This window comes from Salmo salar, chromosome ssa12 (genome assembly GCF_905237065.1).
Source record: "Salmo salar chromosome ssa12, Ssal_v3.1, whole genome shotgun sequence".
NCBI classification, from domain to species: Eukaryota; Metazoa; Chordata; class Actinopteri; order Salmoniformes; family Salmonidae; genus Salmo; species Salmo salar.
In genome coordinates this window covers 24,864,294-24,878,591 of record NC_059453.1, presented here as the reverse complement: position 1 = coordinate 24,878,591, position 14,298 = coordinate 24,864,294, and the positions used below count along the sequence as shown (strand labels likewise).

General features: G+C 44.3%; 1 protein-coding gene across 2 annotated transcripts; it reads left to right on the top strand.

The window, feature by feature from the left end:
* Positions 1-328: 328 nt before the first annotated feature.
* On the top strand, positions 329-14,208 carry LOC123725466 (transmembrane channel-like protein 7). 2 transcript variants are annotated; one of them, XM_045691152.1, is made up of 16 exons: positions 329-578; positions 1,092-1,359; positions 1,895-2,043; positions 2,356-2,511; positions 6,227-6,312; positions 6,445-6,590; positions 6,795-6,942; positions 7,220-7,396; positions 8,669-8,814; positions 9,058-9,172; positions 10,901-10,998; positions 11,075-11,258; positions 11,660-11,790; positions 12,089-12,244; positions 12,436-12,514; positions 12,710-14,208. In XM_045691152.1, the coding sequence occupies exons 1-16, from the start codon at positions 563-565 to the stop codon at positions 12,887-12,889; spliced, it is 2,235 nt and encodes a 744-aa protein (XP_045547108.1). In that variant the 5' UTR covers positions 329-562; the 3' UTR covers positions 12,890-14,208. The 2 variants fall into 2 exon arrangements, with proteins under 2 accessions (XP_045547108.1, XP_045547109.1); XM_045691153.1 differs by lacking the exons at positions 329-578; positions 1,092-1,359 and having other exon boundaries at positions 1,917-2,043; positions 6,445-6,486.
* The last annotated feature ends 90 nt before the right edge of the window (positions 14,209-14,298 follow it).

The following is a 14,298-nucleotide window of genomic DNA, read 5'->3' as shown; positions in this document are numbered from 1 at the left end:
TAATGATTAACTTTTGTCTTCGACTCTCTATTTAAACACAATGTCAAACAAAATGTTGAATTCTGTGAATAACAGCATAATAACCAGTTTTATTGTTATTTGGACATTTTTATTATTTCAAATTCAAATAATATTAGCCCATTTTAAGCGTTAATAATAATTGATGCTCCATCATTTAAAAGGTTTATGGTGGTGGCATTTGAGGACAGAGCGCGACAAATGTTGTTATATAAATATAAAAGCTAGCTAACTAGCTATAACAAATAAACGTAACATTGTTGGTCGGGTCGTTTGTCAGTATTGCAATTTGATTAAACTCCAGTCATATCCCAAATGAAATAAGCACGATTGTTGTGTATAATTGTGGCAAAGCATGCTATGCCGATCTAGTATTTATACATCTAGCCTCCAGTATTGCGTCGCTTTGGGATTCAGGAAAGGGAATGCGGCTTTGTTTTCCTTCTGCTGACTGACAGCCAACGTCAGCTAGCTACGCTAGTTAGCTAACAAAGTTGTTCATTAAACTTTCTTTGATATTAAAAGTGCACGAGGACAACTGAACATGGAGAGAGACTCAGGTAACTAAGCAAACTAAATTTCATATGGACCTTCTCAGCAAGTAAGTTAGTAAATGTAGCCAGTTATCTAGCTAGACAAGGCAGGTAAACTTTCCTAATGCTAAAAAGCTATTCAGCCAACGTTAGCTAGCTAACGGTAGCTATGTAACTTTGAGCTAAAACTGAGCCAATTGTCGTTGTTATTGAAAGAAAACTTCCCTTACTCTTTGAGTTTTATGACATTAAATAGCAACAGTAACTTGATTGCTGAATATATGTTTCGATAGTTGTAATGTTAATTGTTGAGGTGGGGTTGTTGTAGTTTTTCCAAAGGTACCTGTCTGTTGCAATGCTACACCACTTCCTGTGCATTCACAGCCAAATAGTTTAGTGAGTTCAACAGTATGATATCAATAGAGTGTATTGCATTCAAGTACTGCTCTTTAAACTCCACATTTTACTCTCGCTTTATGAACTTTAACCCCCAGCCTCTTCCCCAAACACTTTTTTAAAAACCGTATTTCTCTCTGACAGTGTTCCACAATGATCGTCTGGGAGCACCACGTAACCCACTACTGGACGAGCTCCCCAGCTACCAGTCTCTGCTGTACCGCAGAAAGCCCTCAGCCTCGGGCAGTACCAAGCGCCGTGGCAGCTCACGGACCAGGCTGGGCTCCTCCAGCAGTGGGAAATGGGGACAGACCACAGTGGCCAGACAGTATGAGGAGAAACACAGGACTCAGACCCTACAGAGACCAGTCAGGGAACTGCCCAAACCTATGGCGGAGAAACGCAGAGACAAGTCAGATCTCTAATATGTCTTCATGCAGTGTTATACTGGTGTAAAATGTTGTATTGTAATGATAATATGAAAAGGGTTGCACTGTGTAATACCATGTGTATACTATGTAACTGTATAAGTTACAGGACATCAGAGATTTGTAGGTTTTTAACTGAGTCTTACTGTGTTGGAAGTAATTGGTTATCTGCCTTCATTGCCTTCACTCACTATAGGGGCCAGCAGTGCATAGTTATTGCTCTGCAGGCAGTGTTTCATTTTCTCGTATCAATTTGAGACATTACACGATTAGTGAAGTAATGCTCTCTAGGCCAATAACAGAGCACAACATTCACTACAAGTAGGCTACAATTTCATGAGCATAACGATTGGGGCTAGAGATGGTTATGTTCATGGTGGACACTACTGTATATTGAGTTTCTTTGTCGACGCTCTCTTGGTGGATCCTGGTGTGGTGTTAACATTCTTGAAAAATGCTTAGTATGTAAACATTGACTGACTGATTGCTTAATATATTGACTGATTGATCATCTGACAGGGACCAGCGTTTGGAGCAGGCCAAGGATCTGAGCAGTTGGAGCCAGTGGAGACAGAGCACCAGACGGACCCTGAGGAGGCTGAAGGAGGATGGGTTTGAGATGCTCAGCAACCTGGAGCTCTGGAGGGGAGACATCCATGTCATTGAGGGTAAGAGAGTGGATGCCAGTGACAAAACAACCTGTTACTCCAATTGACTTCTATTGACATCACTACATGATTTATGTCAAAGGCTTAGTTACACGAACAAAGCTCAAAATTGGATTTGTGAGGGACAACGGCAGAGTTTCCACAGAGATATGTAATATCGCTGATGAAAATTGGGCAATTAAAAGTTCTCTTGCTCACTTGTGTGTCTTCTGTTGGAAGCATTAAAAGATGAGTGCATTGATGTTGATCTCTTTAAGATCCTGGATGGTATCTAAATCACTCATCCTTTCCCTTCTCTGTGTCCCATCACAGGGATGTTTGGCACGGGGATCCTGTCCTACTTCTCCTTCCTGCGTTTCCTGGTGCTGCTCAACTTCGTCATGTTCCTGCTCATGTTCGGCTTCGTCATGCTGCCCATCATCACCGCCCCCCATGCCTCAGGAAACACCACCTTCAACCATGTAGATGGTAACACAGGCCTTTACGTGTTATAGAGTAAAGTGGACCATATTATACATGTAACTGTCAAGATAAAGGAAACACACAGATCCTATGCTCCCTTGAGACCCGTCTTTCAAAGTCACTTCTTCTAGCCAAGGGAGCAAAAATAATAAGCATTTTTATACATGACTCTAAGCATGATGGGATGTTAATTACTGAATTAACTCAGGAACCACACCTGCGTGGAAGCACCTGCTTTCAATAGACTTTGCATCCCTCATTTGCTGAAGTGTTTGCTTTATTTTGGCAGTTACATGTACATCACAGGAGGTTGGTGGCACTTTAATTGGGGAGAATGGGCTCGGGGCAATGGCTTGATCAGGATGTGTGTAATGGTATCAAATACATGGTTTCCATGTGTTTGGTGCCATTCCATTCGCTCAGTTCCAACTATTATTATGAGCCTTCCTCCCCTCAGCAGCCTCCACTGCTGTACATTAATTATATAGTATTTATGTACATTTACATTTACGTCATTTAGCAGACGGTCTTATCCAGAGCGACTTACAAATTGGTGCATTCACCTTATGATATCCAGTGGAACAACTACTTTACAATAGTACATCTATATCTTTTTCTTTTGGGGGGGGGGTTAGAAGGATTACTATATCCTATCCCAGGTATTCCTTAAAGAGGTGGGGTTTCAGGTGTCTACGGAAGGTGGTGATTGACTCCGCTGTCCTGGCATCGTGAGGGAGCTTGTTCCACCATTGGGGTGCCAGGGCAGCGAACAGTTTTGACTGGGCTGAGCGGGAACTGTGCTTCCGCAGAGGTAGGGGGGCCAGCAGGCCAGAGGTGGATGAACGCAGTGCCCTTGTTTGGGTGTAGGGCCTGATCAGAGCCTGAAGGTACGGAGGTGCCGTTCCCCTCACAGCTCCGTAGGCAAGCACCATGGTCTTGTTGCAGATGCGAGCTTCAACTGGAAGCCAGTGGAGTGTGCGGAGGAGCGGGGTGACGTGAGAGAACTTGGGAAGGTTGAACACCAGACGGGCTGCGGCGTTCTGGATGAGTTGTAGGGGTTTAATGGCACAGGCAGGGAGCCCCGCCAACAGGGAGTTGCAGTAATCCAGACGGGAGATGACAAGTGCCTGGATTAGGACCTGCGCCGCTTCCTTTGTAAGGCAGGGTTGTACTCTGCGAATGTTGTATAGCATGAACCTACAGGATCGGGTCACCGCCTTGATGTTAGCGGAGAACGACAGGGTGTTGTCCAGGGTCACGCCAAGGCTCTTAGCACTCTGGGAGGAGGACACAATGGAGTTGTCAACCGTGATGGCGAGATCGTGGAACGGGCAGTCCTTCCCCGGGAGGAAGAGCAGCTCCGTCTTGCCGAGGTTCAGCTTGAGGTGGTGATCCGTCATCCACACTGATATGTCTGCCAGACATGCAGAGATGCGATTCGCCACCTGGTTATCAGAAGGGGGAAAGGAGAAGATTAATTGTGTGTCGTCTGCGTAGCAATGATAGGAGAGACCATGTGAGGATATGACAGAGCCAAGTGACTTGGTGTATAGCGAGAATAGGAGAGGGCCTAGAACTGAGCCCTGGGGGACACCAGTGGTGAGAGCACGTGGTGCGGAGACGGATTCACGCCACGCCACCTGGTAGGAGCGACCTGTCAGGTAGGACGCAATCCAAGAGTGAGCCGCGCCGGAGATACCCAACTCGAAGAGGGTGGAGAGGAGGATCTGATGGTTCACAGTATCAAAGGCAGCAGATAGGTCTAGAAGGATGAGAGCAGAGGAGAGAGAGTTAGCTTTAGCAGTGCGGAGAGCCTCCGTGACACAGAGAAGAGCAGTCTCAGTTGACTGACCAGCCTTGAAACCTGACTGATTTGGATCGAGAAGGTCATTCTGAGAGAGATTGCAGGAGAGTTGGCCAAGGACGGCACGTTCAAGAGTTTTGGAGAGAAAAGAAAGAAGGGATACTGGTCTGTAGTTGTTGACATCGGAGGGATCGAGTGTAGGTTTTTTGAGAAGGGGTGCAAATCTCGCTCTCTTGAAGACGGAAGGGACGTAGCCAGCGGTCAAGGATGAGTTGATGAGCGAGGTGAGGTAAGGGAGAAGGTCTCCGGAAATGGTCTGGAGAAGAGAGGAGGGGATAGGGTCAAGCGGGCAGGTTGTTGGGCGGCCGGCCATCACAAGACGCAAGATTTCATCTGGAGAGAGAGGGGAGAAAGAGGTCAAAGCATAGGGTAGGGCAATGTGAGCAGGACCAGCAGTGTCGTTTGACTTAACAAACGAGGATCGGATGTCGTCGACCTTCTTTTCAAAATGGTTGACGAAGTCATCCGCGGAGAGGGAGGAGGGGGGGGAGAGGAGGATTCAGGAGGGAGGAGAAGGTGGCAAAGAGCTTCCTAGGGTTAGAGGCAGATGCTTGGAAGTTAGAGTGGTAGAAAGTGGCTTTAGCAGCAGAAACAGAGGAGGAAAATGTAGAGAGGATGGAGTGAAAAGATGCCAGGTCCGCAGGGAGGCTAGTTTTCCTCCATTTCTGCTCGGCTGCCCGGAGCCCTGTTCTGTGAGCTTGCAATGAGTCGTCAAGCCACGGAGCAGGAGGGGAGGACCGGGCCGGCCTGGAGGATAGGGGACATAGAGAGTCAAAGGATGCAGAAAGGGAGGAGAGGAGGGTTGAGGAGGCAGAATCAGGAGATTGGTTGGAGAAGGATTGAGCAGAGGGAAGAGATGATAGGATGGAAGAGGAGAGAGTAGCAGGAGAGAGAGAGCGAAGGTTGCGACGGCGCAATACCATCTGAGTAGGGGCAGAGTGAGTAGTGTTGGAGGAGAGCGAGAGGGAAAAGGATACAAGGTAGTGATCGGAGACTTGGAGAGGAGTTGCAGTGAGATTAGTAGAAGAACAGCATCTAGTGAAGATGAGGTCAAGCGTATTGCCTGCCTTGTGAGTAGGGGGGGGACGGTGAGAGGGTGAGGTCAAAAGAGGAGAGGAGTGGAAAGAAGGAGGCAGAGAGAAATGAGTAAAAGGTAGACGTAGGGAGGTTAAAGTCACCCAGAACTGTGAGGGGTGAGCCATCCTCAGGAAAGGAACTTATCAAGGCGTCAAGCTCATTGATGAACTCTCCAAGGGAACCTGGAGGACGATAAATGGTAAGGATGTTAAGCTTGAATGGGCTAGTGATTGTGACAGCTTGGAATTCAAATGAGGAGATAGACAGATGGGTCAGGGGAGAAAGAGAGAATGTCCACTTGGGAGAGATGAGGATTCCAGTGCCACCACCCCGCTGACCAGATGCTCTCGGGGTGTGCGAGAACACGTGGTCAGACGAGGAGAGAGCAGTAGGAGTAGCAGTGTTTTCTGTGGTAATCCATGTTTCCGTCAGCGCCAAGAAGTCGAGGGACTGGAGGGTAGCATAGGCTGAGATGAACTCTGCCTTGTTGGCCGCAGACCGGCCAACTGTAGGTCAGTAAGGGATTAACACCACATTCAACCATGTTGTCATGAAGGTTCAGTTAGAGAGGAGAGATATGGGGTATGTAGTCAGTAACTGTTCTGCGACATCAAGAGCATCAGTCATCTTTACAGTAGATTATGAATGTTCTATTGTTAATCTCATCTCTGATAGATAGATATATATATTTTTTTACATTTTTATTCATTGTTAATGTTATTGAACTTCTAGATAGATGTCTTACCAATATTATATTGTTGCTTTTGTTGTGAACCACAGGTTTCGAGTGCAGTAACTACCCCAGCACCTCTCGCCGTGGCCTGGTGGTTTTCCACCAGCACATCACAGACCTCCTCTCAGGGGCGGTACGGATTTCCCTCCTCATATACCACGCCCTCTTATTCATTTAATTCAGTCACTCGTTATACGCCTGCATAGCACTGTAGTTTATGTTCTGGGACTGAGAATGACTCCCATGTTTGTTTCACATCTTAAAGGGCTTTCTGGAGCAGACCTACCTCTTCTATGGTTACTACAAGGTAGAGACCATTCACTTCCCTAAGTTCACCTACAACTTGCCTCTGGCCTACCTGCTGGTCACCATAGCCTACCTCTTCCTCAGTCTCATATGGATAGTCAAAAGGTAAAAAAGTGCCCTACCTTACTGTATTCAGACTAGTCAATTATACTAGTCTTTTGGATAAACCGGTCCTCAAAAGGCATATCTTCTCAAACATGCACATGCTGTCCAATTGTTTTTCATGGTCATGCAAGTCATATACTGTTATAGAAATACTTACGTTTTTTTAGCAATTTCCAAATCTGCATTTCTCGTCGTTCCCCAAAGGTCTGCGACTGGCTTTAAGCGTAAACTGGTGCAGGACGAGGATCGCTTCCAGAGCTTCTGCAACAAGATCTTTGCCGGCTGGGACTTCTGTATCGTCAACGACAGCGCAGCCAGGCTCAAGAGGAGCAGTCTTCTTTATGAACTGAAGGTGAGGTGTCAGTAGTCAGTCAATAGTGTAGGTTGACTCAAAACAACAGGGAGAAATGTGATTCAACACTATTGACAAAGTGAATTGAAGTCCTCAGTTCACACATTCCAGTTACAACCATATAATGTAACAGAACTGTATTGGTTCACTTCTGTTTACCACTCGCTTTTCACTGACTTTCAGAAGGAGCTGTGTTTATTTGTTTATTAATATATACATTATAACTGCATATAATGGAGATCCTATATTAATTCCTCTGTCCTTTCTATGTCAACAGACTGATCTGGAAGAGGAACGAATTAAGCAGAAGATAGCAGACAGGACACGAAAGGAGAAGTGTAGGATCTACGTGATCCGACTGATCCTGAATCTGTTTGTGATCGCTGTACTGGCTGCCTGCTTCTACTCCATCTACATAGCCACCAACTTCTCCCAGAAAGCACAGATGACTAAGGTAACTAGGCAAGTCGGTTAAGAACATATTCTTATTTACAATGACGGCCTACCCCGGCCAAACCTGGACGACGCTGGGCCAATTCTGCGCCGCCCTATGGGACTCCCAATCACGGCCAGATGTGATACAGCCTGGATTCGAACCAGGGTCTGTAGTGACGCCTCTAGCACTGAGATGCAGTGCCTTAGACCGCTATACCACCTGGGAACCCCATGTAGTGGAGGATTATTTTTAAATCACATTGTGATAAACCTTTAAACAGCAATGTTAGTTCAGTTTAGTTTAATTTCATGTGTACTATGGAAGCTTAAAACTGAATTGCAGTAGCACATACAAGAAAACAAATGTAAATCAATGATCAACATGAAGGGAGTTGAAGCATGAATTGAGGAGGAGCATCTTGGTCACAGCCAGGGAGGATAGTTGGTCAGAGAGTCGGTCAGAGACAGGTAGTCTCCTCAGCACACCTTGCTGTCCCTGATGTCCTCAGCCTCTCCTTATGGACTCTGTAGGTAGCTGGTCAATAGACATATGCTTATTTTAGATCTGCTACATATGTCTAAGTTTAGCACAGGTGTGTCAAATATACGGCACACGGGTGGTCTGAGTAAAAACTGAAAAATATAATTTTATTATAATAGTTTTCCCCCCGGGGGAAAAAATTATCTTAATCGCCATTGAAATGACTAAAACCAAATCTAAACTGTAAAATTGATAATGGACCTACATTTATAGTGTCGTCACTCTTTCCAGCATCCTAAAAGTCATTGAAATGAAAACTAGACAGTCAGGGAGCATTGATGAGACCGAATGCGGCCCGCGGGGAAAAATTAGTTTGACACCCCTGGTGTAGCACAATTTATTTAACTACACAAGTCAGTTAAGAGTAAATTCTTATTTACAATGACGGCCTAACCCAGACGACGCTGGGCCAGTTGTGCGCCGTCCTATGGGACTCCCAATCACGGCCGGTTGTGATACAGCCCAGGATCGAACTAGGGTCTGTAGTGACGCCTGTAGCACTGAGATACAATGCCTTAGACTGCTGGCCACTCGGGAGCACAATGGTTGTTTTGTTTTTTTAAACCTTTATCGATTTTACAAAAAACACAAACATCAACACAGAACGACACTGACACGTTCAACAATTTCAAAGGTTGAGGGATGAGCACAATGGTTGTTCTATTGAAATGAATGCTCTCTTCCTCAGTACTGTATACCTAATGGCATGTGCCTTTTCTGTTTTACTTCAAACACGCATTGTCATAATAGGTGAACTTCATCCTGGACCTGATCTATGAGTATCTGCCTTCCATCGTCATCACCCTGGCCAACTTCATCACCCCCCTCATCTTCTCGCTCATCATCCAGTTTGAAGACTACTCCCCCGCCTTCGAGATCCGCTTCACTCTCATGAGGTAAACAACAGGGCTGGGGTTGTTTTGATTTCTATTCAGTCGATACATTTTTCAGTTTACTTCCTGAATTTATATGAAATTTACCCCAACCCTGTCAACCAAGCACTTTCTTCTGTGAAAATCAATGAATGATGCTGTTGATGTTTCAGTTTGCATACTGATGTAGCACCCTGGTATGGATGAATAGATTTTTGCATACTAACACCAATGTCATTTCTTTATAATGTCATAATCTTTCCACAGGTGTGTGTTCATGCGCCTGACCAGTATCTGTGTGCTTCTCGTCTCCCTCTGGGGTCAGATCACTTCTTGCCAGGAAGGCAACTGTGTCTGCGGGTACAACCACATCCTCTACCCGGTGAGTGGAGGTCAAAGGTCACCGTAGATATACAAAACCAGTCAAGTTTGGACACACCTACTCATTCCAGGGTTTTTCTTTATTTTTACTATTTTCTACGTTGTAGAATAATAGTAAAGACATCAAAATTATGAAATAACAAATAAGGAATCATGTAGTAACCAAAAAAGTGTTAAACAAATCAAAATATATTTTAGATTCTTCAAAGTAGCCACCCTTTGCCTTGACATATTTGCACTTTCTTGGCATTATCTCAACCAGCTTCACCTGGAATGCTTTTCCAACAGTCTTGAAGAAGTTCCCACATATGCTGAGCACTTGTTGGCTGCTTTTCCTTCACTCTGTGGTCCAACTCATCCCAAACCATCTCAATTGAGAGTGTAATTGTCTTTAGGCCAGCTGTTTTAAGTCAAGACTCTCGTGTTTTTAACGTAAAATGTTTTTGTTGTACTGTATGTGTGTTTATAGTTTTGTTTAATGCTGTGTTAGTGTATGTAAGTTGTTTTGTATGAAACGTTGTTCCCCCTGCTGCTATTGGACCAGGTCTCTCTTGGAAAAGAGATGTTATCTCAATGAGAAAAACCTGTATAAATAAAGGTAAAAAAATGTTGTTTTTTTTAAGTAAAAAATTGGGTTGAGGTTGGCTGATTGTGGAGGCCAGGTCATCTGATGCAACTCTCCATCTTGGTCGAATCGCTCTCCTTCTTGGTCAAATAGCCCTTACACAGCCTGGAGGTGTGTTAGGTCATTGTCCTGTTGAAAAACAAATGATAGTCCCACTAAGCGCAAACCAGATGGGATGGCGTATCGCTGCAGAATGCTGTGGTAACCATGCTGGTTAAGGGTGCCTTGAATTCTAAATAAATCACCAACAGTGTCACCAGCAAAGCACTATCACACCACCTCCTCCATGCTTCACGGTGGGAACCACACATGCAGAGATCATCCATTCACCTACTCTGCATCTCACAGAAACACGGCAGTTGGAACCAAAGATCTCAAATTTGGACTCATCAGACCAAAGGACAGATTTCCACTGGTCTAATGTCCATTGCTCGTGTTTCTTGGCCCAAGCAAGTCTCTTCTTCTTATTGGTGTCCTTTAGTAGTGGTTTCTTTGCAGCAATTCGACCATGAAGGCCTTATTCACGCAGTCTCCTCTGAACAGTTAATGTTGAGATGCGTCTGTTACTTGAACTCTGTGAAACATTTATTTGGGCTGCAATTTCTGAGAATGGTAACTTTAATGAACTTGTCCTCTGCAGCAGAGGTAACTCTGGGTCTTCTTTTCCTGTGGCGGTCCTCATGAGAGTCAGTTTCATCATAGCGCTTGATGGTTTTTGCGACTGCACTTGAAGAAACGTTCAAGGTTCTTGAAAGGTTCCGCACACCTGTTAATTGAAATGCAGTCCAGGTGACTACCTCATGAAGTTGGTTGAGAGAATGCCAAGAGTGTGCAAAGCTGTCATCAAGGCAAAGGGTGGCTACTTTGAAGAAACTCCAAATATAAAATATATTTTGATTTGTTTAACACTTTTTTGGTTACTACATGATTCCATATGTGTTATTTCATTGTTTTGATGTTTTCACTATTACTCTACAATGTAGAAAATAGTGAAAATAAAGAAAAGCCCTGGAATGACTAGGTGTGTCCAAACTTTTGACTGGTACTGTACATATTGATATTGGTCGTTACTATGATCTCATATGATTCTGCCTCTGCCTATAGTGTTGGGAGTCTCGCGTGGGCCAGGAGATGTACAAACTCATGATCTTCGATTTCCTCATCATTGGTGCCGTCACTGTCTTTGTGGAGTTCCCTAGGAAGTAAGTAATCTTTTCTCTTCTCTCCTCTTCGCTCTTCTCCTCTTCTGATGGTTCTCTCCCTCCTCCCTCCCCCTAGACTTATAGTGGACTACTGTGACTGCGGCTTGGCCAAGTGGTGGGGCCAGCAGGAGTTTGCCATCCCCCAGAACGTCCTGGAAATTGTGTACGGCCAGACCATCTGCTGGATCGGGACGTTCTACTGCCCCCTGCTGCCCGCCATCTGCACCATCAAGTACTTCATCATCTTCTACATCAAAAAGGTAGCATACCATAGAAATACTAGACCGTATCAATGTACTGTGATAGATGGGCCGGTGGACATAATTGTAGTTCTATGTAATACAGTACAGTAAAAGCATCAGGAAGGTACTTGATATGAATGACTGTTGGTGTTTTTAGTTGTAGTGTATGGTTTAAGCTGGGACTAAAGGTCTGGTTACATACTGTAGGTAACCGTGGTTCCCTGATTGAGTTAAATTAGACATACTGTACCACATAGGTAATAGTATAGGTCAGGATATTTCCTTATCCTAATTCCTACCGCCAATTGATAGAGAAAAGGAATATCCCATACCTGTGTGTATTATGTTGACTGAAACTACTGAAAGGGAATTCTCACCCACAGATATGTTGATTAATGTATGTATTGTCTACCCTGCAGGTGACCCTGGTGAATAACTGCCGCCCGGCCACCCGTCCGTTCCGAGCCTCCAGCTCCAACTTCTTCTTCCTGGCTGTGCTGCTGATTGGCCTGGCACTGGCCTGTGTACCTGTCACCATTGGCATCGCACAGTGAGTACATGGCTGCAGTTAGCCTAGCATGCATGCATCTTTATTTCCATAGATAACCATAATATGGCTAATTTCACTGAAACTCACCGTGCACCAATCTCATACCCTTTTCACACTGCTGAGCCTAACTGAGCCTAGCTTAGCTGTACTGCTGTACTGTTGCTGAAACTGGGCTGGAAAGGAAAATATTTGAGTCAGCACAGTACTGTTTGGCTTGGCACCATAGTGTGAAAATAGTATCAGTCTGCTCCTAGATCAGTTGTTGGGGACACTAACCCTCCCATTTCTCCCTTATCAGGATCAGCTGTTCCCAGGCCTGTGGTCCCTTCATTAACTACACCACATCCTGGGAGGTGGTCCCCCGGACGGTGTCCCAGCTGCCTGCAGGAGCACGCACATTCCTCCTGGCCATCTCCTCTGAGGCCTTCGCCGTCTCCCTTTTTGTCATCACATGGTATGGGTTCCAGCCAATGATATCACTCCTGTCTACGGTTCATTGTCATTTGATATCCAGGCCGATAGATTGTGGTTTCAGCCAATCAATCAATAAAATGTATTTATAAAACCCTCTTTTCATCAACACGTTGTCACAAAGTGCTATCAAAATTCTGCTTTGTTAACCCTTGTGTCTCTTCCCTCCCTCAGCCTGGCCATGTTTTATGTCATTGCTCTAGCTGGAGCGCACAAGCGAGTGATCAACCAACTGAGGGAACAGCTAGTCATGGTGAGTAGCTACAGTAACCAGTCTACATGGCTGCACAACTCTATACCGTACAGTAGCTTCATAGGATTTAGCTGTAGGGACAGGATTATTTTCCTGACCAGAAAAAAATGTAGGTCCTAGTTATCTGGCATAACACTGTTATAGGGCATAGGGTTAATTTAGGCACTAACACTCCTCTTCTCCCTATCCGGCCAGGATGGGCGAGACAAGCGTTTCCTGATCCAGAAGCTGTGTCAGGCCCAGAGGACCTGTGCTATTAGATCCACAGGTTCGGGATTCCAGTCCCACTCCTCAGACAGAGTCAGCCCCAGCTACCGCTCCAACTCTGGGGTCTTCCTGGTCCAGCCACCCCCGGACTCTGCTACTCATGTCTGAATTGCTAGGATTAGGCCCTTGAGTTTTACCTGACCAAAAAACTCAGGGCTCTTGATATTACTTGTAACTGGCTATCTAAACACTATTACTTGCAGACACTAAAGGGGCTGGTTTCCCAGACATATATTAAGTCTAGACATGGACTATAAAATGCATGCTCAATGGAGAATCTCCATTAAAATAGCTTTTTAGTCCAGGACCAGGTTCAATCTGTGTCCAGGAAACCAGCCCTACCACTGGCAGACACTAGATTTGAGGAACACTATGCAACTGGGGGATTAACTTTCCCTAGGGCTCTTTGGTTTTGATCCAACGCATGTTGAGATCTGTGAAAGTTCAAATGTTTAACAAGCACTGTTTTTCAATATTGGACCAATAGTTTGAACTCAAAGCTGGCAAAATACCTTTTGTGGAGAATATCTTGTCCTGTTTGTTGTTTACTATATGTAGCCTACCATAAACATTACTATATGTGATGTCATGATGATAATTCTGCTGACTATTACCTTTTTCCTTCCAAGAAGGACTCTTATTATAAAGCTTTGAATTGCCCTTCTGAGTAAAGTAATTAAAAAAATTAAAAGCTGATCCCATATTGTTCCAAATGAACACCTATAAACACTAAACATTCTTCTTGCACTTTAAATGTGACCTTTCTTGTTTATCTTTTAAAGGTATACTGTATTGATTTGTGTGAACTTATATTCCTTAATCTCTTGTTTACTATTTCCATTAACTCCCCCTAAGTATTAACTTTTAATGACCATGACAAGCTACATGTGATTTAATATTTCAAAATGTATTTGAGATCTACTGTCCCAACTTCCGCTACATACCAAACTGAACTAATACTTTTTTACTGTACTCTGTCTCCACTGCCTGTGTTCCATAAAGGGGAAGTGTTGTTTTATCCATTGCAAACCTTTGTTTATGAGTGAACTGTTACATTTGAATCAACTAGTAAGATGTCATTTTGGCAAAAGTTTTATAATTCCAAAATCTGTGTGTTATTCATTGTTATAAACTGGGTGGTTCAAGCCCTGGATGCTGATTGGCTGACAGCTGTGGTATATCAGGCTTAATACCACGGGTTTGACAAACCATGTATTTTTACTGCTCTAATTACTTTGGTAAACAGTTTATAATAGCAATAAGGCACCTCAGGGGTTTGTGGTATATGGCCAACTCCGCTTTGCGTCGTGCTTAAGAACAGCCCTTAGCAGTGGTATATTGGCCATATACCACACCTCCTCGGGCCTTATATCTTATTGAATTGTGGCTGGAAAAGGAAAATAAATAATGCAAGTATTTAAAACGTATGTTATTTCTTGTCATACTTTGTGTGAATATAACTTGTTTAATTTGTTCAGTAGGGAAACCCAAAAGACAAGATTCTGTTCATATTTGAA